Source organism: Crocodylus porosus, unplaced genomic scaffold (genome assembly GCF_001723895.1).
Source record: "Crocodylus porosus isolate Cpor-Errol unplaced genomic scaffold, CroPor_comp1, whole genome shotgun sequence".
In the NCBI taxonomy this organism is placed as follows: Eukaryota; Metazoa; Chordata; order Crocodylia; family Crocodylidae; genus Crocodylus; species Crocodylus porosus.
This window is the reverse complement of record NW_017728950.1, coordinates 15,600,023-15,624,977: the sequence shown is the minus strand read 5'-3', so window position 1 is coordinate 15,624,977 and position 24,955 is coordinate 15,600,023. Positions and strand designations below refer to the sequence as shown.

Genomic DNA, 24,955 nt, shown 5'->3' with positions numbered 1-24,955 from the left:
CATAGTAAATATTGTGCTAACAACCATTTAAATACAATTGTACATCTTATTGATTTTCACTAGATGACTGTTTAAACTAGTTTCCCCTCCCAATCCCCATTACTGATTTATAACTTACCAGTAGAGATTTACTTTGAAGCCAACTTTGGTATGCAAATTTCTAATCAGGACAAAGCAATTAAACCCAAGGGTATTTGAGAAAGCAAAAGAAAATTGATGTTAGCAAGGAGAAAAAAGCATTATGTTGTAGAGTGTTTAACTTTAGAATTCAGTACACAAAACAAAATACCATTCAAGTGTTTTGGCAAGTGATGAGTCTTTGATTCTCCCTTCATAAAGGTTGAGGAGTGGCAAGTCAGTAAAACTTAAGTACTGTGGCCTGTAAAAAGTTAGCAGCCCTTAAGCAGGCTTCAACATTTAAAACTGAAAACCTTAACAGGCCATCAAATGACAACAATTCCCTATACAACCACCCCAACACTACAAAGTTTAACTAGCAGAAAGTTGCTTGGCAAACTGTATCGCTGGAAAATATGTTAGACAAGCTTCTGGGTAAAGTGCGGCACTATGTGCCCAAAGGCTTGTCCAACATTGCACAACTACATAGATGCCCTAGTAAAAGATACCACCAAAAAACTGCTGCTTGCATAATCTTGGACCAGCACAGCTGGAGGGCAGGGGAGGGAAAACTACCCTAACATTAAGATTTTATGATTAAGATGTCTGTAGTATACATAAAAAATGAACCCAGGTAAAAGACAATCATGCGACTACAGTAAAACAAGGTCTATGCTACAGAGTTTTGCCAGGATGACTATATAGAGAGTACAAAAGTAACTCCTAAGCAGCAAGCTATGCCAGCAGCAGGAATATGCAGATGTCATCTAAGAGCATCCTTTGACCCCGCTAGAGGGAGGGCATGGCTTAACTTGTTAAAATAAGGTTTTGCCTGAAAAAAGCTGTACCTCCTATATAGGAGCTGTCAGGACAAGTACACTGGAAGACACCTATAGGTTGTGTAACTTGCAAAATAATCTATGCCTTGATTCACCCATTTTTCAGAGCAGGATGTGCAACGATACTACACTGCCTCTCCAACTTTTGGTACCATGTTGCATATCAACCAGTGTACCATATTTGGTCTTCCAGATTCTATAACTTCATAGTCTCAAACTACAGACCACCCTCGTACAGAAATATGACATTTAGCTCAGATTAATTACTAATATAACTGAACCAAATGTCTGTTTATCCACATCATCCATGTTGAATTAGCTTAAGAACATTTAATCTATACAGTCTTTTCTCCTCAAGTATAACATATGCACTTTAGAGGTGATAAACTGAGATCTAGATATTTGAGGAAGCGTCAACAATTCAGATGAATACAGAATACTTTTGGTTCAGGAATGCTGTGACTTTCAGATCTTCAGGGTGCCTTCAAGTCATTAAGGTGATTAAGTCCCCCCAGACTTTGAAAATTACTCAGGCTGTCTTTGAAAATGGAATTAAAGTACTTAAGTGATTTCAGAAAAAAAACCCAACATTATTTGGATACACAACTAGTAGCTAGAATATAAGGTCTGTTCAAAAAGTATTGAGACTGATGCTGTAGGAAACAAAATATTTTATTTATAGGGGTTTCAGCTTAATTTCCTTTGAAGTATGCTTCTTCTACAGCTACATGCCCCAACATTTTTGCGACTGTTGGAAGCACCTCTAGTAAGAAATTTGTAGAACTGCTAAAAGTTGCTCAGTTGCATTTTGTTTTATGGTTTCCATATCACAAAGTCTTCTTCCTTTGAAGGTTTTTTTTTTATTTGAGGGAAGAGAAAAAGTTGAATGGGACCATATCAGGTGAATATGGAAGCTACGGCACCAGTGGGATACAGTGTTTGGCTAAAATCTGCTTTACAAACTGTGCTGATTTGGCAGGCGTGTTTTTCTGGTAGTTTTTCTGCTTGTTTCGCTTCCAAATTGTCAGTTAGAATTGAATGACATGAACCAACAGAAATTTCAACTTTTTCTACTATCTTTTGAAATGATATGTGATTGACTGTCCGAACCAAACTGTGAACTGCTGCCACACTTTCATCATGCTGAAGGGTGTCTGGAACACTTCACTTTCGACCATTGACAGTCCTTTTTTAAACCAACAATACCATTCAAAAAATCTTGCACGAATCAATATCATCCTCAAATGCTATTTTAAGTAATTCAAATGTTTCACTTGCTGTTTTCCTGATTTTCATACAAAATTTAATGCACATGTGTTGTTCTGGGCACTCTGACATAATGAAAGGGGATGCGAGACAAATCATCTTACTTCAACCGCTGGCTACAGAAAATTGGGGAAACACCAGGAGCTGCAAACCTGTCCAAAGGAGTCCCAACATGCCCAGACATGTTCAGCAAATCCACGCCCCCCGCCCAATACTTTGTACCACAAATACATGTCAGTCTTGATACTTTTTGAACAGACCTTGTACATCAGCTGAATAATGTGTTTGCATTTAAGTGACATTACTGGAAAAGGTTAAAGTGGTCACACTTATTAAAAACAAAACAGCTGATTTAAGATGGCAATGTCTTGTATTTGAAGCCCAATCTAAACTCTCTCTCTATACAGCTGGTCCAATACAAAATTTTTTTAAAAAAGGTATCATCCTAAGAAATCCTTGCTTCTTGCATAATTTCTGGACCATTACAGCTACAAAATCACTCTTATACTATCTCTGACTGTATTTTGAATTTAACCTTACATTCATGTTATCCTGGTTATTTCAAGGGAGGCAAAAGGACAGAAAAATATTTAGTTGTAGTTTCCTGTTAAGACTGCTCCATTCTGACAGATTAGAATTGAAATTAGCATTTTCCAAGTGTCCTACTAAAACTGTTTCATCTTTAGTGTAAAAGTAGCCTAAGAACCACCCCAGCAAACTATATCTTCAGAATAATTATGTAAACCACTAAGATAAATAAGGCTTCCCAAGAAAATTGTATCTTCATTAAAATGGCTGTTTTACTTATACATCCTAAAAGGAAAAGTTTAAAACTAAAACACTCAACTTTTGGGAGATAAGAGACATCCATGTCTGAGCTTGTGATCAGGAACATCACATTAGTATCTCAGTCACATCCTTGGGTTATCAACCTGAACTGCATGCTAGTATTCAGGGCTTCATGTGTGGATCAAAGGAACCACATGCAACTAGTTATCTACTGATTCTGTCTGAATCCACCTACTTTCACTACACCACAAAATGCCAAAAGCAAGAACTACACAAAGGATTTTCTATGTATAGTTGTATACAAGTTATTGATGTTACAGACAGGGTATTATAGACAAACCAAGGCTGTATTACATTTCAGCTCTATTGCCTGTTTAGCTAGTAAAGTAGGAAAGACACCACAAGTGTAGTTAAGCTAGCATTTTAAGATCTAGCTCCCAAATCCATGTTCAGGCACTTCATGCTCTTAGTATTTAAATGAACCATCCATAGAGATGACACTATTCTACCCTGTAGTCTTTTAAGCACAAAAACTAGAAGCACCATCCACATAGTTCAAAAGACCACAACATTTAAAAATAGTGATCATTCTTATTCCAAAATTGAATAAGAGTCCAAAATTGTGCACGTTTCTTTTCAGCTAAAACAGTTTTAAAACTACTCAATCATAACAAAGAAGGTTCTAATTCAGGGGTAGGCAACAATTTTGGTCAGTGTACCGAAAAAACTGCAATGTCTACCTTGCAAGATGCCGGAGTACCGGCATGTTAGAAAAAACAAAACCAGGACAGAGATACATGGCAAGATACACTGAATATTAATATAGTTAATAACTATAAATCTTTCCTTTTTTACAGTAAATATCCGATTTCCTAAAAATTCTAAACCCAGTGACAATAAATAAAACTTCATATACTACCATTGCTCCTGTGCATTTTTTTTCTGCTAAGCATGCTGTGATGACTGTGAGAAAAAGAGGGAGAGGGAAAGAGAAGAGAAAGTGGGCCCGAGGTGGGGCCCAGTGCGGTTCGTGCAGCTCTGTGGGGATAGGGAGCATCCAACCTGCCTGCGAGGGGATGCTGCCTGGCTGGGGCAGGACACCAGGCTCAGGGGGGGCTCCCAGTTTGGCCTGTGTGCGCTGGGCACAGTGCAAGTGGGAAGGAGCCCCTGGAGCTGCAGGAGCCCCTCAAGCTCTAGGATCAGCCATCACTGGCAGTGCTGGGGCCAAGCTGGCTGGAAGCCTGCAAAGCAATCATCCTGTGCAAGGCCTGCCCCAGCCATGACCCATTGATGGGAGCTGCAGGTGGGCAAGACCAGGGCCTGGGCAGCCATGGTAGCCATTCCCAGGAGCTCCCATGGCCAGGTCCTTGCACTGGGGGCAGTTCATCTCTGCTTGCAATGTGCCTGGTGCGCAGGGAGGCTGAGCCGGAAGCCTCCCTGTGCCCCGTGTCCTGCCCTGGCCAGGCAGCATCCCTTCATGACAGGGCAGGGCAGGGCAGGGCAGCTGCCCCCCATCCCCATGAAGCTACGAAGGCCAGGCTGGACCCCACTTCAGGTACCCCTGCTTGCTGCAGCCTGAGCCCACGTAGCCCTGGGGCAGCCCCACTTCCCACCTAGCCCCCCTCCTTCCCAAAGGCTGGGCCAGGCCAGCCTGCCTGCAATGCCTCTCCCTGGGCATCTGGCCCCAGCGCTTGGCACCCTGGTGGGACAGGGCATCTGTCTGCCCGAGCCCTGGGCTTGCCCACCCACTAGGAGCCTCCAGGGTCCGGGCTGAGCTGGAGGGCGCAGGGTCAGAGGAACACAGACTGCATCCCTGCCTGTGTTCTCCTGACTCTGTCCCCAGTGCCTGCCATGGAACTGGGACCTGTGGCTGCTCTAGACCTGGGACCTGTGCCAATCCCTGGACTATTGAGTACAGTCAAAAGTAATTTTCTGTCTTTGATACTAGCCATCTAAACTTTGCACAAGTAATGCAGAAATGACACCAGGCCCCCTTCCTCCATCATACTGACAATACGTAAGGAGGAAGATTCACAGAAGAATTTATAGGAAGTGTTACCTTAAAAAAGGAGAAGCATTTTTTCCAATCCATGGCTAAGCCAGAAACAATATCTAAAAAAAAAAATAAAATCTATAGGACAGTATATTCAGCAGAGTTTCTAAAAACAAAATGTTCACAAACTTTCAAACCTTTTCTAACTGTGCTCTTAAGAAATTTTTCCAATAGCTTTGAAAACTAGTCACTGACCAATGTCAAGACCAAATTTCAATACTAACCTTCATTGAAAAGTTATTATATTTATGCAAGAACATCCAACTCTAAAGAAGTAAGAGGGCAGGGGTGATGTCATTAGTTCCGATTACCTGTATCCATTTTACCTCTTGCCCACTAACATACCATCTACCATATACATTATGGCACAAGCAACAAAAGTAATCTGAACTGTAACAAGGAATAACACTGGGGAGAGAATTTCAGTAATGCACTTAACTGAAGACATATCTGAGTGAGAAGACATGGAATTGCCTTGACTTTTGAATGTTTGCTAATCACAATATAACATATATTTGATTGTCTCAGATGTAACCACCTAAAAATCACACCCACAATTATTACTACTTAACAAGGTGATAGATCATGGCTTTGACAACTAAGGTACTTGTAGTTTTAAGATGTGCATGTCTGATGCAAAGATATAATGTAATGCATTACAAATGAACAGAAAGTAAGCCATACATGGATCATGTAAATTAGCTATTAGCATATAGCCTTATATCCTGAGTTTGCACTAACAGCCTTAGTTCTGAAGTCTATATTAATCTTCAATTTTCAATAGACTTTGTTACATTTGAATCAGTAAATTCTCTCATTGAGTTGCTACATGCATTTAGAAAAGAAAGTCTGATTTCTTGAAGGAGTCAATACCCTTTAATTGACTTTAAAAATCAGTTCTCTGCATTATTGTATGCAGAATTCACACTCGTACTCAAGATAAAATACAAATATTGACAGGTCAATTTATCTGGATGGTACTTACCAGCCCAATTTAAAAGGAATAGTTTAGATGCATAGGCTTAGGGAGACTAGCTTTCCCAGATCCTGTCCAGATGGATCCAGAGTAAGTACTATTTCTGTTAAGTAGAAGTATACAACCAGAATCTCTTTGCTTGAAAGAAAGTGTTCTAAAATAGTCTTCGTAAGTGATGAGATAAAGCAATATTATAAAATACCTTTCCCTACAATTACTCTTTAACTACTTTTCCTTCTTATTTCAATAGTGACAGTTTTGGTATCTCAAACTGTTAGAACTAGCAATGTGTGCCTGGTGCATATAAAAGCCAAGGTTCAGAATACAAGGTGATACATACCAGAAACAATATTGCACATTTAACATCATGTTTAATTCTAGACTGAGGAAGAGCTAGATATCACTTGTTGATCATTCAATGGGGAAGAATAAGGGATTATATACAAAGTAATCTTTGTATATCAGTACCATTTACTACTGCACATTGCACATTGTACAAGGTGATACATACCAGAAACAACATTGCACATTTAACATCATGTTTAATTCTAGACTGAGGAAGAGCTAGATATCACTTGTTGATCAATTCAATGGGGAAGAATACGGGATTATATACAAAGTAATCTTTGTATATCAGTACCATTTACTACTAAAGCAAAAGAAAAAGAAAGGAGCTATTTCATTAAATTAAAATTGAACTAGTAGATGCCTAAAAGAAGAGCGAAAGATCTAGCCAACCTGCAAGCTGTACAAAGCTATCAAGCCTCCCTGGGTAGGCAGGTGACCTCTGGGGTTTTTCTTTTACCGTTCTGCAAGTGTTCTTTTCAATTTAATTGCTGTGTTTGGGGGGGGAAGAGGAGGGAGAAAAGAAGAGTTAGTTGTAAGGTGTTTTTGTGGGAGGTGAAGTGACAGCCTGTGAGAGGGGATGCAGGCTCAGAGGCGACACCGGGGGAAGGTAGAGAGGATCTCCTCTGGTGAAGTGGAGTAGTAGGTGTGGTTGGGGAAAAGGTTTTGTGCATCTGGATGTGAGTGGTGGCTGGAGGCATGGTTCAGACTGAGAGGAGGGAACGACAGAGCTGGAATTCCCAGGTTTTGCCATATTGCTTCGGAAGTCCTGTCCACGGGTAATTTAGTCACTGTAAACCACTACGAGCCTTTTGGGACAGTTGTATATAAGAAAACAAAAAAAAAACAACATATTTTAAACATTAATACACAATTAACTTCCAACCTCATTACTACAAAAACATCACTCAAATCAAGGGTTTAGCATCCCTTGTCCTTGGACTCTGATAATCTCTATTTCCTTCCTCTCAAATCTCAAAAGGAAGAAATCCTGTGACAACAAGTGCTTGACAAATGACTACAACTAATTCTATTAAAAAACCTATGCCTATTATAATCTATGTCTCTCTCCTGTACCAGCATCATGAGCCACTACAAATGATGCAACTACAACAAAGGTTTTGGTAACGAGCATAACTAAAAAGCTGCCATAGGTTTAGAATACTTGACATACAGTACTGGCTTTTCCTGCATATCATGTACCCCAAGGAGACATGCACTGTGTTTTGATATGGCGAAATGAAAAGTAGAAGGTTTTTCCCAGTCATAAGTAAATGCAGGCCCGATGATGCAGGACGACCACACCACTCAGTGTCACTGACTCTTTAACCCTCAGAACTTTAAGCCCATCACAGTCACTGCTTTTCGGTGCTGCCAATATAGCAGTGGCTGTGAAAGAGTTAAACATGTAAAGGTATACATGTACCTTTGTCTGCTTCAACATGCTGGAAATCCAGCGTGTCATAGAAAACTCAATTAATTGAGTCTGTGGAGAATGCTAGCTGATGTGCCTGGTGCTGCACTGCATGCACTTGTATAAATGGTGAAATGCATGTCAGTGCACAGAAAATGGTGGTTTGAACTAAACCCTTTGATGTGTTTTTGTTCAAAAGTGCACTGCTGCCATTTTCTCAGTGGTGATGCACATTTTGCTGCTTATACAAATGCGTGCACCCGGTGCTGAAGCACATTCATGTGTACATATGCCCATGTTTCCATTGCAGTGTAGAAATCAGCTTCTCCACTTAAGACACTCCTGTTTTGGAGAGCCATGTTTTTGGGGAAAAGATGCATGTAGTATGCCAGTAAATACAGTTAATTTTACTACCACTGACCCAGTAAAAATTAAGTAATGTCCAAATCATAGTATGGATTTTGGGTGCAGATAGTTGTTAGGTGCAAATCCAGTCTATACTTCAAATCTTAACACGTAGAAACAGCTCAATTAGAGCAAATGGATTTAGTCGGTTTACGTTGAGTGTGGGCAAAATTAGCACTAGAATACATTTTTATACCAAAACGTGACCGGGTAGTCAATACAATAAATTGGGTACAGCTTAAACAACTTTGGAATGTTTCTAGTCTGAACCAAGATACATTACTTTCTGCTTGGATTTTAGCAAGATAGCACACACGCAGAACTACAATATTCCACAGATCACAATATCGCATTGGCATACATGAGTGATTAGAAGTGATTATTAAGAGAGTCAAAGGAGTATTTCAGACAGCAAAAACAGCACAGGCCAATTACTGTATTTTCCCTACATATACATACCCAGAAATAACATGCATCTTGCTTTTGAAAGGCAGAATGAAGAAAAAAGATTTTTCCAGAGTTATGGCTGCATAAAGCAGGGATGGGGCCTAATCTTCAGATGAATAATGCTCCCTTTCCTGCTTATGGAAAGTTGAATCCCTAGTTGCTGCTGAGACTGGTCTCTAGGGTGGATCTATAATTCTGAAAATAGCAGTCCCCAGGGCTGTGAAACAGGAGGAGATACCAAGAAAAAGCAGCAAAACTATCTTAAGTAAGATTAGCTTGATTAGTGGAATTCCACGCCCACTGAAGAGAGATTATTTTATTAGAGTGAAGAATAATGAGTCATTAAACTGACCCCCTCAATTGCCTGAACAGTACTATCACAGCTGCTGCTGTACTGTGAATCAAAACAGGGTGCTTCTATCCTGAACAGAAATATTAATTTCCCCACTTAATAAATGCACCCCAATTCTGGGGGAGGACCGTGGCTGGAACAGGACGACTACACCCACTGGATGCAAAAAAAAAGATATTTACTGTATTTCTCACAAAGAAGTTCACAGTTGTGATTTAGAATTACAGTACAACTTACTGTGGTAGCAGACGGAACTTAAAATCAGATCTGCATTAGAAGCCAAATTACTTTATATGTTTTTAATAGCTGAAATCCTCATTATAACTAACTTGAATTACCATATTCACTTGAATCTAAGACTACCCCCAACTTAAAGATCCCCCTCAAATAATAAGTTTCTATACATGGAAAACTCATACATTTGTTACAGTTTTCCATGTATAGAATCCAATTATTGGAGGGCTGTCTTGAATTCATCCCCCGTGCCATTGCTCCCTCCCCTACCCCAACCTTACTTTTGCTTCATTTCACAGACTCTGACCCCATAAATAGGATCACTGCTATGGGATCAGGCTGTAGCCATGCTCAATGCCCCAGGCTACGTGGATAGAGCCTGCTGGTATGGAGCAAGGTAAGAAGTTGGGAGGGTGGGAGCGGAAATAGAAGAGGGGTAGGTGAAAGATAAGAGACTGCATGGGGGTGGGAGGCTGCAGTGGGTAAGATGGTGGGGTGAAGAGACAGCTACAGCTAATGCCCCAACCCTGTCCCAGCCCCAGCCCCCCTTCAACTGCCCTCATACTCAACTGTAAGACAATCCCCCCAACCCCATGTTAAATGGGGGGGGGAAGCTTCATCTTAGAATCAAGTAAAGCATTCATGTAAACACTTTAAAAAAAAAAAAAAACTTACCAGCAAAAAGGTCCTCTCTGTCATCCTCTAGTATAATTTCTGCAGGCTTTGGGCCATTAGAGTTTGTGCTGATATCTTCTGCAGGAAGACTAGCGGGTTCTGGAGATGAAGGACTTGACTGTTGAAAAGAATCAAATAATTAGGAAGGTAAGAACTGGCGATATACTCTTGTAATGGTCGTCCCCCCCATCTTTTTCTAATGGTCTGCCATATGACATTTTTTTTCAGCGCAACACAAGAAACAAAAAGGAAACCTTGTCAGCAATTTCCATTTCCTGCTCCTAACAGGATAACAATGAACAAAGGAAATTAGTTAGTCAACAACTCTCTTCACTTATTATTTGGGAGCATAAAAAGTCAACCATTTCCTTTCCATAGTTAGAATTAATACGATGGTATGAAACAGATGCAGAGTAATTTTATCATATTCAACATGTGAATCTAGACTGACTAGTTTCCTTCCTAGGAATCTGTACAAGATGCTTCAATTTAGTCCATCTGAAAAGTTGGTCAAGATGGCTAAAAGTCTTCCTCTGCCCTGGGCTCCAAATCAAGTTTACTAAGAGTAAGAACAAGTTAATTTCATTAGAACTGTTACCGTATAACCCGTAGAGCAAGCTGTATTGACATGGAAGTTAAGCTTGTCTCAAAAAAGAAGCATTTTTAATATCTGCTCTCTCATCTATCTTGTTTTCTTTTGAGCAGTACATACTAAGATAACTCGACACAATTTAGAGAATTAGGGTTCAGAAGGTAAAGACAAAAAAAAAAAAATCACACACTGCAGTTGAATAAAATGGGTTCTGGTGATATCCAACGGCTGCAAACTCACTTCTTCCTGAAGAACTATGCTTCAGTATGTGCTTCCATTAAAAAAAAAAAAAAAAAAAGAAACAACATGACTCCAAAGCTATAGAACAGTTTTCCAGACAAAAAGACGAAGAAAAATATCACAAAACGAGGAACGATTTCTAATTTAAGGCTCCCAGAGAAAAAGGTTCACTTCTATTAAGTATCAGGACTAAGATGTACAAAAAGAAGAGCAAAATATACTGAAATTAAATACAGACAGCAGTATCTAGTTTCTTTTCAGCACAAAAAAGTCTGAACTCAGTAGGCCAGTGGTTCTCAACCTGTTTGGGACTCAAGGTACCCTTCCATAATATTGGTGAACGGAGTGGCACCCAGTTTCAAAAGTGGTTAAAATATATTATACTGCTGATCTTATTGTAGAGGTACCAGGCACTATGGATAGACATTTGTCCAGGCAGGGACAAGCCTGAACCTGCACTTATCTCTTCACACTTCACTGCACCCTGTCTGAGAATTACTGCACTAAGCATATGTATTTTACTTATATTATGGCCTCCTACCACCTAAGCGTCAAAGGGATCCAAATACACTAAAAGAAAACAACACAGGACTTAGAAGTGAAGTCACCCAACACAGCAGCATTTCTCCAAAATCCATGCACAAGTTGAGTGGTTAATACAGCTTACCTGAATAGAATGCACCTCCCCCTTCCATCAGTGCTCCAACTAATAGACTCTGCAGCATTCCCAGCATGTCAATAAGTGTAAGTTATCCAAATCTTTAGGAGAAAACGCACTCCAAAACAAGGCCATTTTGGGTACATGTAGACATGCGGGGTCACTGCTCTGATGCACTGTAATTACAGCACAGAGGAAATTCAATTAAGTCTGCATCTTGTTTGTTCAGTGTCCCCATGCTTCAAAATGGCAGCAGACAGGATGCTGAATACAGGAGACAGTGCAGGAACTTAAATTAGAGCATTTCTCAGAGCCATTCAAATTAAAGCACTCTCCCCCTACACCTGAAGCATGTATAGATGCCCTTACAGACTAAGTTACTCCACCAGTTCCCTTGCCTTAATAACGAAGGAATCATTCTCTGAATCTTTGTCTGCAACTATAGCAATATGGCATAGGAATCATACCATTTCCGAAATAGTGGTTTCAAATTGCTTGGGATTCATCTAAGCTAAAAGGAAGCCAAGTGTGGATCAATTAAGTACTCTGATCATTAGGGAACCTGGTTTTCTCTGAATCCTTCCCCCCAAAATTCAGATAAAAACCCCAAATCCATATTTTTCCACAATTAAAATGAAACACCACTATACATATAGGCATCAGTTGAACATATTTTGTTGATAGATTTATAATTTTAAAGCAATTTGGAAGCCTACCAGTGCCTCAACCATTACAATAAAATACATTCTAAATACTTATTTTGGTGTTAGATTTTGTTTTTGTTTTTATCATGGAGGGAACACAAACAAACAAAAAAACAGAGCTCCCCCTGCTCTTTCCTCACCAGGACGTGGGTCCAGCTGCAGCACCACAAAGCAATTGGGTGAACAGCTGAGCAGCTCTGATATGCCAGTGCCCCTCACTCCCAAACCACAGTCCCCAACCACCGGCCTTCACTCCCAGATCCACAGCCCTCTGCTCCCTCGCAGACCCGCTGGTGTCTCTGACTCCCAACCTGCAGCCCCGTGGGTCCACTAGCTCTGCTGGGGGGGCCCCCAGCAGCTGCCCATCCCCTAAAGGCTGCAGGAGGCAAAGTGAGTCTGAGCCAGTCCTGGCTGGTCTAAGATTTTCAGGCCCTACCTTTTAAACCCTCCCCACAGACAGGACTTAAGGTTTTGCACCCTTTTTACCAGTAGCTTGTTACAGACTGGAACTCTGCCAGTCTGTGGAGAACTGTTTGCAAAAGGGGACAATCCACATTTTTCTCCTTCAAAGGGGAAAATCTGAGTTTTTCTACAGGAAACAGAAAACCCAGATCCCTGCTGATCAGCTACACTGCCAGTGAAAGGCATTGCTGGTACAGCATTTGACACTCAAAGTTTTGACAGAAGGGAAAGCATAGTCCATGGAGAATACTGCAATCATCTGGTTACTGTGATTGTAAGATTGAAACAAGGTCCACATTCACAACAAGGAGTTCTAAACTTATGATCAGGAGCAGTAAATTAAAAGGTATTCATGGACACTGCTGCTAAACAGCCATCCCACTGCAAATGGGTTTCAACAGCATTCCTTATTTTCATGTCTGTTTAAAGAATGCATGAAACAAAGTACTGGCTGCCTAACCCCGATTACATCATGCATTTGATCCTCTAGTTTCAGGGCAGGTGCAACTAGAGGAGTGCGTTTCGACTTTTTTTTAGACTCAATACACCCCTCAAAAGTTCACCCTTTACTTTTCACCTATTTGACTACAGAAAAAAATAGAGCAATTCTATTGCAAAGAGCTTAGAAATATCATGACAGAACAGAATGTTTAACACTATGGATTCCTACCTGAGATCTCTGGGTTTATCTTGCTAATTAAGTTTGTATACCTAGCAGCACTAACACTGCATGGCAGCTCAGTACATCCTTGAAAGGATCCCATGTCACCCTGGTTAAGAGCAACTGACCTGGAAGAAAATGCGAACTATCATTTTGCCTCTAGCAACACTGACGCTCAGGTCACTGATGTCAAATGATGGTGCACCTCACTTCCTGGTATCAAAAAAAACCTCAGTCCAGATTCCCTTAAAGAATACACTTTATGTACCCATCCTCATGAGACTGCATGGGTACATGCGAAAAGGTCATCACAGTAAGAAAACTACTTGGAAAGCTAGGAATTGACAAATATCTGTGGGACCATGAAAAAAAAATCTTGTTCCCTGTATTAATTAAAAATATGTAAATGTAAAATAGGTACAGAAATTCATGCCTGGATGTCTAGATTTCAATTAGATCCTAAATATGGATAAGTCCAAAAAGTGAGAGGGAGAGACAGACACCTAGAAGGGACCTCAGGATGACATCTAGTCCAACCTCTAGTCAAAACAGGATTAGACAAGTGTTTGTGGAACCTCCTGCACTGGAATTTCTATTAACCCTCTTTATGCAATCTGTGCCACTGCTTAATACATTAGAGACATACCTTTGTTATGGCACTGCTTAAACTTCGACCCTATATCCAACCCTTGCTGTAATTGAAGCCCATTTCCTCTTGCCCTATTGCCTGTGGATACAACAGCTGATCACTCCAGTATCCTTTAGAAATAAGCTGTTTTGTATTTGAAGACATCATATCCCTTCTCAGTCCTCCCTTCTTCAGACCAAGTAATCCCAGTTCTCCCAAACTTTACTCATTTGTCATGTTTTCTAGTCCTCTATCTTGGCAGCTCTCTTCTGGATTCCTGTCAATTTGTCCACATTGTTCTCAACATATAATGAGTAAAACAGGACCTAAGACTACAGTTGATGCCTTACTGGTATTTAAACAGAGCAGAAGAGTCACCTCTTGCAATTTAAATTCAACCCTCATGTTAATATAGCATTTCCCAGAATATTAGCATTTTTGTAGCCAAATGATTTGTACTGTTGCGTTAGCCAGTTTGTTGTCTATTATAACCTCCATGTGCTTTTCTGTGCCTGCCTAGTGCTCCCAATTCTGTAATTGAGCATGTAATTGTTCCTTTTTAAGTGCAGTACTGGACGCTTATCCTTCTGCATTTCAATCCAATATCAAACCATTTTTCCAAAGCAACAAGGTCATTTTGAACCTTAACCCTGCCCTCTAGGTGCCTGCTAGCCCATCCATATTGGTGGCATCTACAGATTTATTTGGTAAAGCTACCCAAATCATTAACAAAGACATGCACCAACACTGCACCCAGGAAAGACCCTCCCCATTCCCCTGTATCTAGGCCCACCTAACACTGCCTCCCAACATAGAATTTGGATTGGCATACTCAGAGTACTTTTCTAAAGCAAGCTAAATTTAAGAGGGTAAATTTTATTTAAAAATAGACAAATATATAAAGCTTTATAATTTCCTACCTATGAAATAGGTGCCTTGTTTCAGTTACATAAAGACTGACCTAAAGACTCTGGTGTTACAAGCATCAAATCACTGCATGAAAGGAATTCACTGCAGAGGAAGCTGCAATTTAAAGATGGGTTAAGTATCCCACTGGAAAGAATTCTGGGTTCCCTTGGCAGAAAATACCCAAATTACAAGATAAAAGACCAGACTGAATTAGAGTTCAGGTTAAGAATACACATGAGTAAATCAAAGTTGAAAAAAAGGTTTGGATAGGTTAAAACAGCTATGAACAAAAGAATTAGCTCATCTAACAAGCCTGTTAGCAGTTCTGCTATAGCACCTGTAAGTCTCTTTCTGAAGATAGAATGATTCTCATTTGCATTTTAAAGCTTTTAATGTTTTTCTAATGTAGTGGAAGTTTTGGAGCAATGAATTTGCTAAAACTTTCAGACGCTACATACAATATTGGCTGCTGATTCAGTATTTGAACTAACTGTTGCAGGCATGAAGAAATGTCTCACTAATAAGTCTAACTACCCACTCTTACTCTGCTGATAGCTTATTCAGCTATTCCTACTCTGTTGCTTTCTTTATTCTACACAGACAAGAGAGTGTTTCATCCCTATTTTGCTTTGTGTGTGTAGCAAGAGGAAGGGAGCTACTCTCTCAGCAGTTAACAGGGTCACAGAACAGCAAAGCTTTGATATTTAAAAAAGAGAGTTTAATAAGATTACAAGGACAAAGTCTGGAGTTTTACAGGGCATGTACGTTCATATTAAAGCTGGTCAGAAAAATGTTGACTGAAGTTATTCATTGCAAAATGCAACAGTTAACGGAAATAGGAACTTTTCACATGAACATACCAGTTTCAGTTAAGCTTATAGAAATAAGTTGCTTCTGTTCAGAAAACTGACTTCTGGATCTGGGGAAGGAGGGGAAGACAAAAACAAAACATCCAAGAATAGCCAGGAGCCTACTCACTAGAGCAGTGGGGTTCTCAACTTTTTTTATACCAGAAGGCATTTGTAAACATTGACAACCAGTCCCAACCCAGCGCCCCTCACTCTCAATCCACTGCCCTTGGCCCCAGGCCCCAACCCCCCAGTATACGGGGCAGATGATGGGTGTGTGGGGGAGAGGGTGCCCCAAACAGCTCTTTGCAGGCTGGAACTCTGCCAGCCTGCAAGGGAAAAGCCACAGGTTCCCACATTTTTTCTCCTTTAAAGGAGAATCCATTTTTAAATTTTATCCATTTCTAAAGTTTATTTGCAACATTCATATATTCTTGGGACCCACTTTTGGGTCGTGACCCACGGGTTGAAAAACACTGAACCAGGGCACTCACTTGGGTAGAGGATCCTGGTTCAAGTTCCTGTTCTACATGATTTGATTTATTTTAGTATTAAATACGGCTGATTTCTATGTAGAGAACTCTGGATCCTTGTCACCCATTCCAGACTAAGTTTGCAATTAAAACCCTGCATTTCTATTTTCCTGTTAATCAACTGCCTCCACAATATTTATCTATCTCTATCTAGGTTAGAGACGTACCTTTGTTATGGCATACTTTGATAATTATTAGGACAGTAAAAGCCATGTTATCCAGCACTTCATCAACTAGCATGCTCTATTAACACTGGCATGCTGGTCAACACAGGAAAAGCGAAACTGGAAGTCCCGCTTCTGGTTCTGCCAAGTCCCACTTTGGGCCACAGTGAATTTATTGATAAATTAATGATAAATTAATGAAGTTTACATGTAATTCAAGAAGACTGGAAGGGATGATTTTCTTTAGGCTGTACAGTGCCTGTCCCCGGTACACTGACACACCTGATGCAGCGGGAGGCAGGCAAAGATGCGCCTCAGGTAATTGGCATATTTGGTTATCTGGCACCCGCCCATTGCCCATGGGTGCTGGACAACAGCTTCTGCTGTAGTTCCATAGCTGTCGCTGCTTGGAGTTTCAGTTTCAACTGATGCTAAATTCTTGTACCAGGGCTCAAAACAGATACAAGTTTCCATCAAAACAGTATCACTTAAAATACAGAGTTATAGTGAGTTATTTGAAGGACTTAGTTTTTGGCTCTACAATTTCAAAGAGAGACATTTTAAATACACTTTTGTCTCTTCAATTTTAGAGCATTCATTTCAACTCTAAAGAAAATGGACAGCTGAAACTAAACTCCATACATCAGAACTTAAAGACAGCAATATTCAAGTTACCTTATACCACAGAAGGAAACTATGTTTTTTAGCAACATGTACTTCTTCAGAAAATACATGGAACTTCAGGCATAACAGCTCTTCAGTAGTTTCCCCACACTGGGGTACATGAAGGACTACTTGAGTAAATAATACTGATTTTCTTTCTTTTCAGATGCTTTAACAGTTTGTTGTTGTTGTTGGGTATTAAAGGTCTCTAGGCTTTCACTGTAAATATATAACAACTAAAATGAGGGCAAAGCCCAAGTGCCTCCTCACAGAAGAGACAAGAGGTACCAGTCATCCAAAGAACTATATATCCTGTATTTTCATGCAGGGAACTGCTGCTAGTTAACAGAATGCTTTGTGACTATGGATAAAAGAGGAAGTCCATGAGATAAATGCTCTTTATTATATACTCATACTGCTGATTGTCTCTTGAAAGTCTCTTGTTCTCCTTATTAACCAGCTGAGATGTATTAGTTTACTGTATAAACATTCTTGTGGAAATTCAAATGTTAACACCACTAAAAGCTTAAATGTGAAGTGGTTCAGCTCCCACACTTTGGTTACTTAAAAGCAAACACATGATGCAGAACATAAAGTTTGATATGCAAGAGTTTAGGTACCCAAAGGAAAAGACTATCAGTATATTCATCTTAAGTTCTAGCCCCATACATTCCTTTAATGCATCATAATGTGCCTTATACATTGCAATACTTGCATTAGGGGCTATACAGAAGATATAGGGATGGAATTTAAGTTGAAATCCAACCCATGAATTTTTGTGGGAGCTCAAGATAGGAGCTACAGCAATAACCAACCATCTGCATGGAAACTAACCTACCTGGCAGGGCCCATGGTCCTTATGCAAACTTACACAAGAACCTCACAAAGAAATATAAGATTTAAGGACACCGCCACAATCACAGACGCTCCCTCTGCTTGAGGAAGGGTGTTTGTACCTGAAAGCTTGCAAAGATGACTTTTTCCAACTATTTTAGTTGGTTTCATAAAAGATATTGGATTTACCCAAAGAACCTGGTCTGCCATAAGATTTAAATTTATTCCAAAGAAGAACCAGAATAGTATTTTGCCAGGACACAAAGCAAGACTAGAGATGTAGCTGCTGTGAAAGTGTTTACATCCAATTTAAGGCCAAATATCTACTACAGTTCCCTTGCTCCCTCCCCCCTTTCAAACTTTCACTAAATAGCAAGTCCAAGGTACCAATCTTGTAGACTGGCTGACAGCAGGGGAGGGGGGACTTCCTAACCCAAAGAAAGAAAGAGCCCGAGGGGCAAGGAGCTACAACAGTACCTGCTAGCTAACACAAGTGGTCAGGAGCCAGGACCTGCAAGGGGCAGCTGAGCTCCTCCCAGGTATGTGTGTTAAAAGCAGGAGCTAAACACAGGAGAGCGCTCGGGGCAGCCTCCCCCCCCCCCCGCAAACAACCGGCAGCCCTGGCCAGCACCTTCCCCCAGCGGGGGCCAGCTCTTCCCGGGACTGCTTGGCCCGGGAGCCCCCCGCGGCCGCAGGCGGCCAGAGAGGCGGGTGCTGGTGGGCGAAGGCGGCAGAAGGGTCTCCTAGAGGGCAGGAGGCGGCAACGCCGGCTCCTCCCTGCGCAGGGCAGCGCCAGGCGGGGACGGTGCCGCTGGGGGCTGCCCCGGCGGGCGCGGAGGGTCGGGCCCGGCGTTGACAGGGGCCGAGGGCGGACAAGTGGGCCCCGCGCTCACCTCGAGGGTGGAGACGGTGCTGGTGAACAGGTCCTCGCCGTCCTCCAGCTCCTCCAGGTCGGGCTGCCGCGCGTCCCCGAGCGGAGGGGGCTCCCGCTCCGCCGCCATCTTCCCTCCTCGCGGGCCGCGCGCCTCGCGCCCCCTCCCCCGTCACGTGACGGTCGGCGCAACCCCGCCCCCCCGCTCGCAGTTGAGCCGCGCCTGCGCACAGCCGAGCCACACTGGGAGGGCGGAGCAGGTGGAGCGTGGAGTGTTCCACTGAGGTGGGGGGAGGGGGATGCTGAGGCCCCGCTTCTCGCCGCTCTATACCCCCGGCCCGGTCACAGTGGGCCTGTGGGCGAGTCCTGGGGGCAGTGCAGCGCGGAGGCTCGTCAGTACTGCGGGCTGCGGGCGGCAGGGGAGCCGGATGGTGCGCTTCTTCCTTTACAGGGTTTGGTCAACCTGATGTGCCCCTATGCAAATTACCCAATAATTAGTTCATTAACACATTTCTTATAGCCCCATACTGCTCCCCCAGCAAGTGCACCTTGTTGGGGCATCTAGACCAGCGATTCTCAATGGGGTACCTGGGGTGCAGGAGATGTTTGCAAGGGTGCCACAGGACGGGCAAGCTCAGGTACCAGAGATGAGGTGATGCCACATGAGGGCAGGCTCAGCTTCTTCCTGCCTGACTATTCCTCTGGTCCCGCTGTCTGCCACTGCAAGGACATAATCATAGGAGGTTATCTAGTGTCTAACCCCCTGCTCAAAGTGGGACCATCCTCAACTAGATCATCCCAGCCAAAGCTTTGTCTAGCTGGGTCTTGAAAACTGCCAAGGATGGAGCTTCCACCACCTCTCTGGGTAACCTGTTCCAGGGTTTACTACCCTGCTTGTGAGAAATTTCTTCCTAATATCCAACTTAAACTTCCCGTGACATAAGCCCTGTAATAAGTAAGTTCATGTTTTAAATGGAGTATAACTCCATTTGCAAACGTTAGGTGGGTGCGTCTTCAGTCTAAGGGGTGTACAAGGGTCAAGACCCACTGATCTTGACAAAGCCAGGAGCCACATGCTCAGACACAGTTTTGACTTGCAGCAGGTTTTTGGAGTGTTTGGCTGAAGTGGGACCCTGCAAACAGCACTGAATTCTCAGATTGGGCGCCTACATCCAAAACACAAGCAAGCTTCCTCCACAGGCCCCATCACTCAAGAAACCTCTCCGTAAATGATATTCCCTTAAGGATATTTTAAATTCTGCTCTGTACCCCTGTTAGGAGGTTTATACATCTGCACTTCATGTCGAACAGAGAATTTGCTTTGCCCTGTACAACACAAAACTAGTCTTTGTCTCAAAGAGTTTGCCATCTGAGAGACCATTCGTTTAGACACCTACTCCTGGACATCATGCTTAATACAGTGAATAATCCCATTGACTTCAGCGGAATGTGTGAATAAAGGAAGTCAAATGTGTGGTTAAAAGGTCAACATCTTGCAAACAGGTTCTTAAGAAGTGGGACAAGATGGCAAGCCTTGTTTGGTTTTGTGGGCTTGGTAGAAAGAGGCACAGGTCAAAAAATATTTGTATGGCATCCCAGGATAAATTACTGAAGTTTTAGTCAGATGCCCCCACAAAATTAAGGGATAATTTTGCAAAATGGATAGGATTATATTACTTGTATGATGGTGTTTCATGTAGAGTACAGAGTTGCTAACAATTGCAAGTATTGCATTTCTTCTGGTGCTATCTAGTTTTGTATACCTCAATTTATTGCTATCAAACCTGTAAATGTTGTCCTTAGCCAAATGGTTGCCATTTCTTGTTGTTTTCAGTAACACTGAAATGGCAGGCTGTGTTGTTTGACAGCTAATATTTCTCTAACAAGAAGCTGCTAGAAGTGCTGCTGTTTCCAATAGGACTGAAGTTAGGATGTCGTCAGGAAAGAGGTCTGCTCGTTGTTCTCTCAGCAGGCACAGAAATGTTGGGGGGCAGGACATAAATTCTGAAAATGAAAGCAATGTCAATGTAGGAAGGAGACTGCAGGAGCCAGAAAATGAAGAGTGGGGGACAGCTTCTGATATTCAGAAAAATGGGGAACAGGAAGTGTGAAGCATTCAAAAGATACTTGCAGTGAGACAGAGAGAGGGAGATGGGGTGGATGGAAGAATGGAATGTGCAAAAGAAATGGAAGGATACACTAAAAAAGTACAACATGGGTAGTTAGGGTAGGAGATAGCGATGACAAAATGTCAGGGACAAGACCATAGGTAAAGTCGAGATGGAGAATGTGAGCCTGGTAACAGACTGGGAGAAGGGACAGAATGGAGACAGGACAGTGACAGAGTGCCCCTCACCCTCGCCCCCACATCCGTTGCACACTCTCATAAACAGATTCCATCTGAGAGGACAACATGAAGGCTGTCATATTTTATATGCATTCAGAGATGTCTTATGTGTCCGAAGTGACCACAAAAATTAAAATTGGGCAGTTTCTCCATTGAGAGTCAAAAAACAGAAAGCAAATAGAATCTCTGCAGTCTTATAATTTATTTATTTTTTAAACTCTTCCATTTCAAAATTTTCCGAAGAGGAAACCCTAGACCACTGCTCTTCATTCTCATTTTAAATTAAAAACCTTCCTGAAAGTTCTACTAATCTGTTCATGAAGTTTATAATAAAATCACTGGCCTAAAGAAAGAAACATAAATAGTTTTAAAGCTTTGTAATAACTTTAGATAAACAAACCTCAGTAGTAGCTCATATATACTTCTGCACATTCAGTTGTATTTTAGATGCAAGGACTACAAATACTAAGTCCTGATCATATAAAGGCATAATCACATAACTATCCTTAGTGAAAAGTCAGCAGCTTATGGCCCAGCCTATGGTCCAGATGTCAGTGGCAGTTTGGTGGCTGAGGGAAGGAACAGCAACAGCAGTTCAGTGGCAGCTGGATCACAAGCAGTGGCTTTCCTTCTGTTTGAGCTGTGTTACTTCAACCCACCACTCCTAAAAGGTTGCTAATACCTGCTTTAGGTGCAGGAGTAGTCCTGCAGACGTCACTAGCATTACTATTGTAAGCATTTTCAAGACCTGACTCTAAGATATCACTTTTAAATAGTTTCTATGTCTCAGAAAGTCTTAATAGTCTCCCAAAGTACTATGATCATTATCCCACTAACTTAAAGAACTAGTTCAGATCAAAGATCAATACTGTTAGCAGCATGGTGAGGCATAATGGCAGTAGCTAATATACATTACATTTGATTTGACAGTAATTATTTTCATGAATGTTTTTGTCAGCACATAAGAATGTTATCCTTATACAGAGAACAGGGTTTAGAAAAAGGTTTTGTTTTGAAACATGCCATTCACTTACTAGCAAACTGAAACAGAGACAGATTCATCAGTTATCTGAGTTGTTTATTAATTTGAGCAAGTCCTTGCTCAACATGCCTGTATTTTGTAAAACTTGCACTAACCTTTAAAATGCTACAGTGTCCATTGTAGGCTTGGAAAAACAAGTACTATGTCAGAGACTGTAAAATTTTGGAGGCAATGGCCAGCTCTCATTGGGTGTTTGTTCAGTGTCTTATACAGACAGTTCTCGACTTACAATGTTTTAAATTACAACATTTTGCACTTACAACGTTTATAAATTGACACCTTGTTTCAATTTTCTGACATCAGTTTTGACTTTACAACGCTTGATGTGATGCCATGCCACACCAGCAAACAAGTTCACTGCATCACCCATCTCCCTACAGAACATCTGTCCAAACTTCCTTGGACACTTTCTTTAAGAAAGTAGACAAGACTCCAGAAAAATCTGCAGCCAAGACTCCTAAGAAGACTTCAAAAAGTACATCCAAGAGCCCTTCAAAAAGTTCAGCAAAGTCACCTCAGCGAAGTCCTTCCAAATCAACATGAATGCTATTTACAATGTAAATACATTAATGTAGCTATATTAGTCATCTATAATTGATTGAGTACAAAATTCTGGGTTATTTTTGGTGAAAACAGGGTATTGGGGCTTGGTTCAGGAACCAATCCCCCATTTATAACATTGCTTCATATGGCAAAACCTGTTCTGAGTTACATTTCGACTTAAGACACGGTTTTCAGGAACCAATTGTGTCATAAGTCTGAGGACTGCCTGTTCAGGGTGGGCAATCTGTGGGTACCACCAGCAGCAGAGGCAGGTGCTGTGTGGCATGTGAGCACTGGGCACTCAGTAAAGGCAATGCAAGAATGGAAGCAGAGGGCTTTGAGCCTCCAATCCTGTAAAACGGGGCAGGGACAGACACCCCTGTGAGATGAGGTGTCAGGTGTAACCACCAAGAGCCATGTTAATTCTTCCCTGGCTCCACAGCTGCTGCTGACTTCAGGCTTTTGGATCCTTGCTCTATTTGTAAAACTGTGGTGGTTGCAGGGCCAATAAAGGGTAAATACCTCCATCGCAGCAGCATCCTGCCCCTGTCTTGCTCCATGAAGCTGGAGGCTTGTGCCCTCTGCCTCCATCCTGGGCACAAACTCTATCAGGTATGCCTCGGCATGCAGTGGGGATTGGAGTGGCACTTGGCAAGGGAGAGGAGTTTAACTTGTGGCACACATGCCAGAAAGGCTGGTCACCACTGGCCTAGTGGAATGGGAGCAACATATCCTCTGCCAGCAAAATGGTGTCAGAGGAGGGGCAAGCTGAAGTGCTCTGGGTCAAGATACAAGGGGGCTGTGGAGAGAGGGATTTAATGGTGGGGGTCTACTACAGACCCCTCAATCAAGGGGAGGAGCTGGACCGGGAATTTTTGGGCCAGCTTGCAGAGGCACTTAAGGCAAGGGATGTAGTTGTCATGGGTGACTTCAATTACTCGGACATCTGCTGGGAGGAACAGTCAGCCAGGTCAGACCGTTCCAGGAGGTTCCTGGCTGAGATACAGGACCTCCATTTAATTCAGGAGGTGCACAGTCCCACCAGAGGAAATCCCCTGTTGGACCTGGTCCTGGCCACAGGCGACGACCTGGTAAGGGGCCTCCAGGTCCTTGACCTCCTGGGTGATAGCGACCATCGCTTGCTGGAGTTTACCATCCAACGCAGGGTGTCAAGGGCCAGCAGCAAGGCAGTAGCCCTACACTTCAAGAGGACCAACTTCAACGAGTTGAGGAGATTAGTGGGAGAGGCACTGGGGTTCTTAAGGGCAGGGGAACTCAGTGCCCAAGATGAGTACTCGTTCCTTAAGGAGATGATACTCAGGGCCCAAGGGATGACCATCCCAACAAAAAGCAAGGGGGGCAGGAGTGCCTGAAAGCCCCCCTGGCTCACCAAGGGCATCCGGGAATGCCTGATTGCCAAAAAGGCGGCGTACACCCGGTGAAAGGGGGGTGCTATCTCCAAAGAGGAGTATACCTCCTCTGCTCGGGCCTGTAGGGGAGCTGTCAGGAAAGCTAAGGCGGACATAGAGCTAGGACTTGCATCCAAAATCAAAGATAACAAAAAGTCCTTTTTCAAATATATAGGGAGGATGAGGAAAGCACTGGGAAATGTAGGGTCCCTGCAAGATCCTCTGGGCAATCTGGTGGTTGTGCCAGAGGAGAAAGACCTCTTTAACCAATTCACCTCTGTTTTCTTGTGCAGGGACTGGGACTTCCCCACCGTGATGCGAGACAGACTCGAGGGGAATGCCTCCAGACCTCAGATTGGGGAGGACTGGGTTAAAAAGCTTCTGGAGGGGCTGGACGTGTTCAAATCAGTGGGTCCAGATGCTCTCCACCCCAGGGTGTTGAGGGAGATGCAGGGGTTATTGCAGGGCCCTTGGCATGGCTTTATGAGCGCTCGTGGTGCTTGGGCCAGGTGCCAGATGATTGGAAGGTAGCCAACGTGGTCCCCATCTTTAAAAAAGGGAGGAGGGAGGACCCGGGCAACTATAGGCCCGTCAGTCTTACCTCAATCCTAGGGAAACTCTTTGAGAAGATCATCAAGGAGCACATCTGCAATGGGCTGGCTTCAGGGATGATGCTCAAGGGCAACCAATATGGTTTCATTAGGGGCAGGTCATGTCAGACCAACCTGATTGCCTTTTATGATCAGGTCACAAAAGCCTTGGATGCAGGTGTTGTTGTGGATGTAGTCTTTCTGCACTTCAGCAAGGCCTTTGACACCGTCTCCCACCCCATCCTCATTAAAAAATTGGGTGACTGTGGCATTGATGCCTACACAGTCAGATGGATTGCAGATTGGCTGAAGGGTCGCACTCAGAGGGTGGTGGTGGATGGGTCA

General features: G+C 42.5%; 1 protein-coding gene across 2 annotated transcripts in view; it reads right to left on the bottom strand.

Moving 5' to 3' along the window:
• The window catches only part of SNX2 (sorting nexin 2), a 45,599-nt gene extending 26,763 nt beyond the window's left edge, over positions 1 to 18,836 (bottom strand). Inside the window, exons 1-2 of one of the 2 annotated variants that reach the window (XM_019555144.1) lie at positions 18,702 to 18,836; positions 9,913 to 10,030 (exon numbers count right to left, since the gene is read on the bottom strand). In XM_019555144.1, the coding sequence (XP_019410689.1) occupies positions 9,913 to 10,030; positions 18,702 to 18,809 (226 nt within the window). In that variant the 5' untranslated portion in view covers positions 18,810 to 18,836. The remainder of the gene's footprint in view (positions 1 to 9,912; positions 10,031 to 18,701) is intronic. The other variant, XM_019555145.1, reaches the window with a different exon arrangement.
• Between the last annotated feature and the right edge of the window lie 6,119 nt (positions 18,837 to 24,955).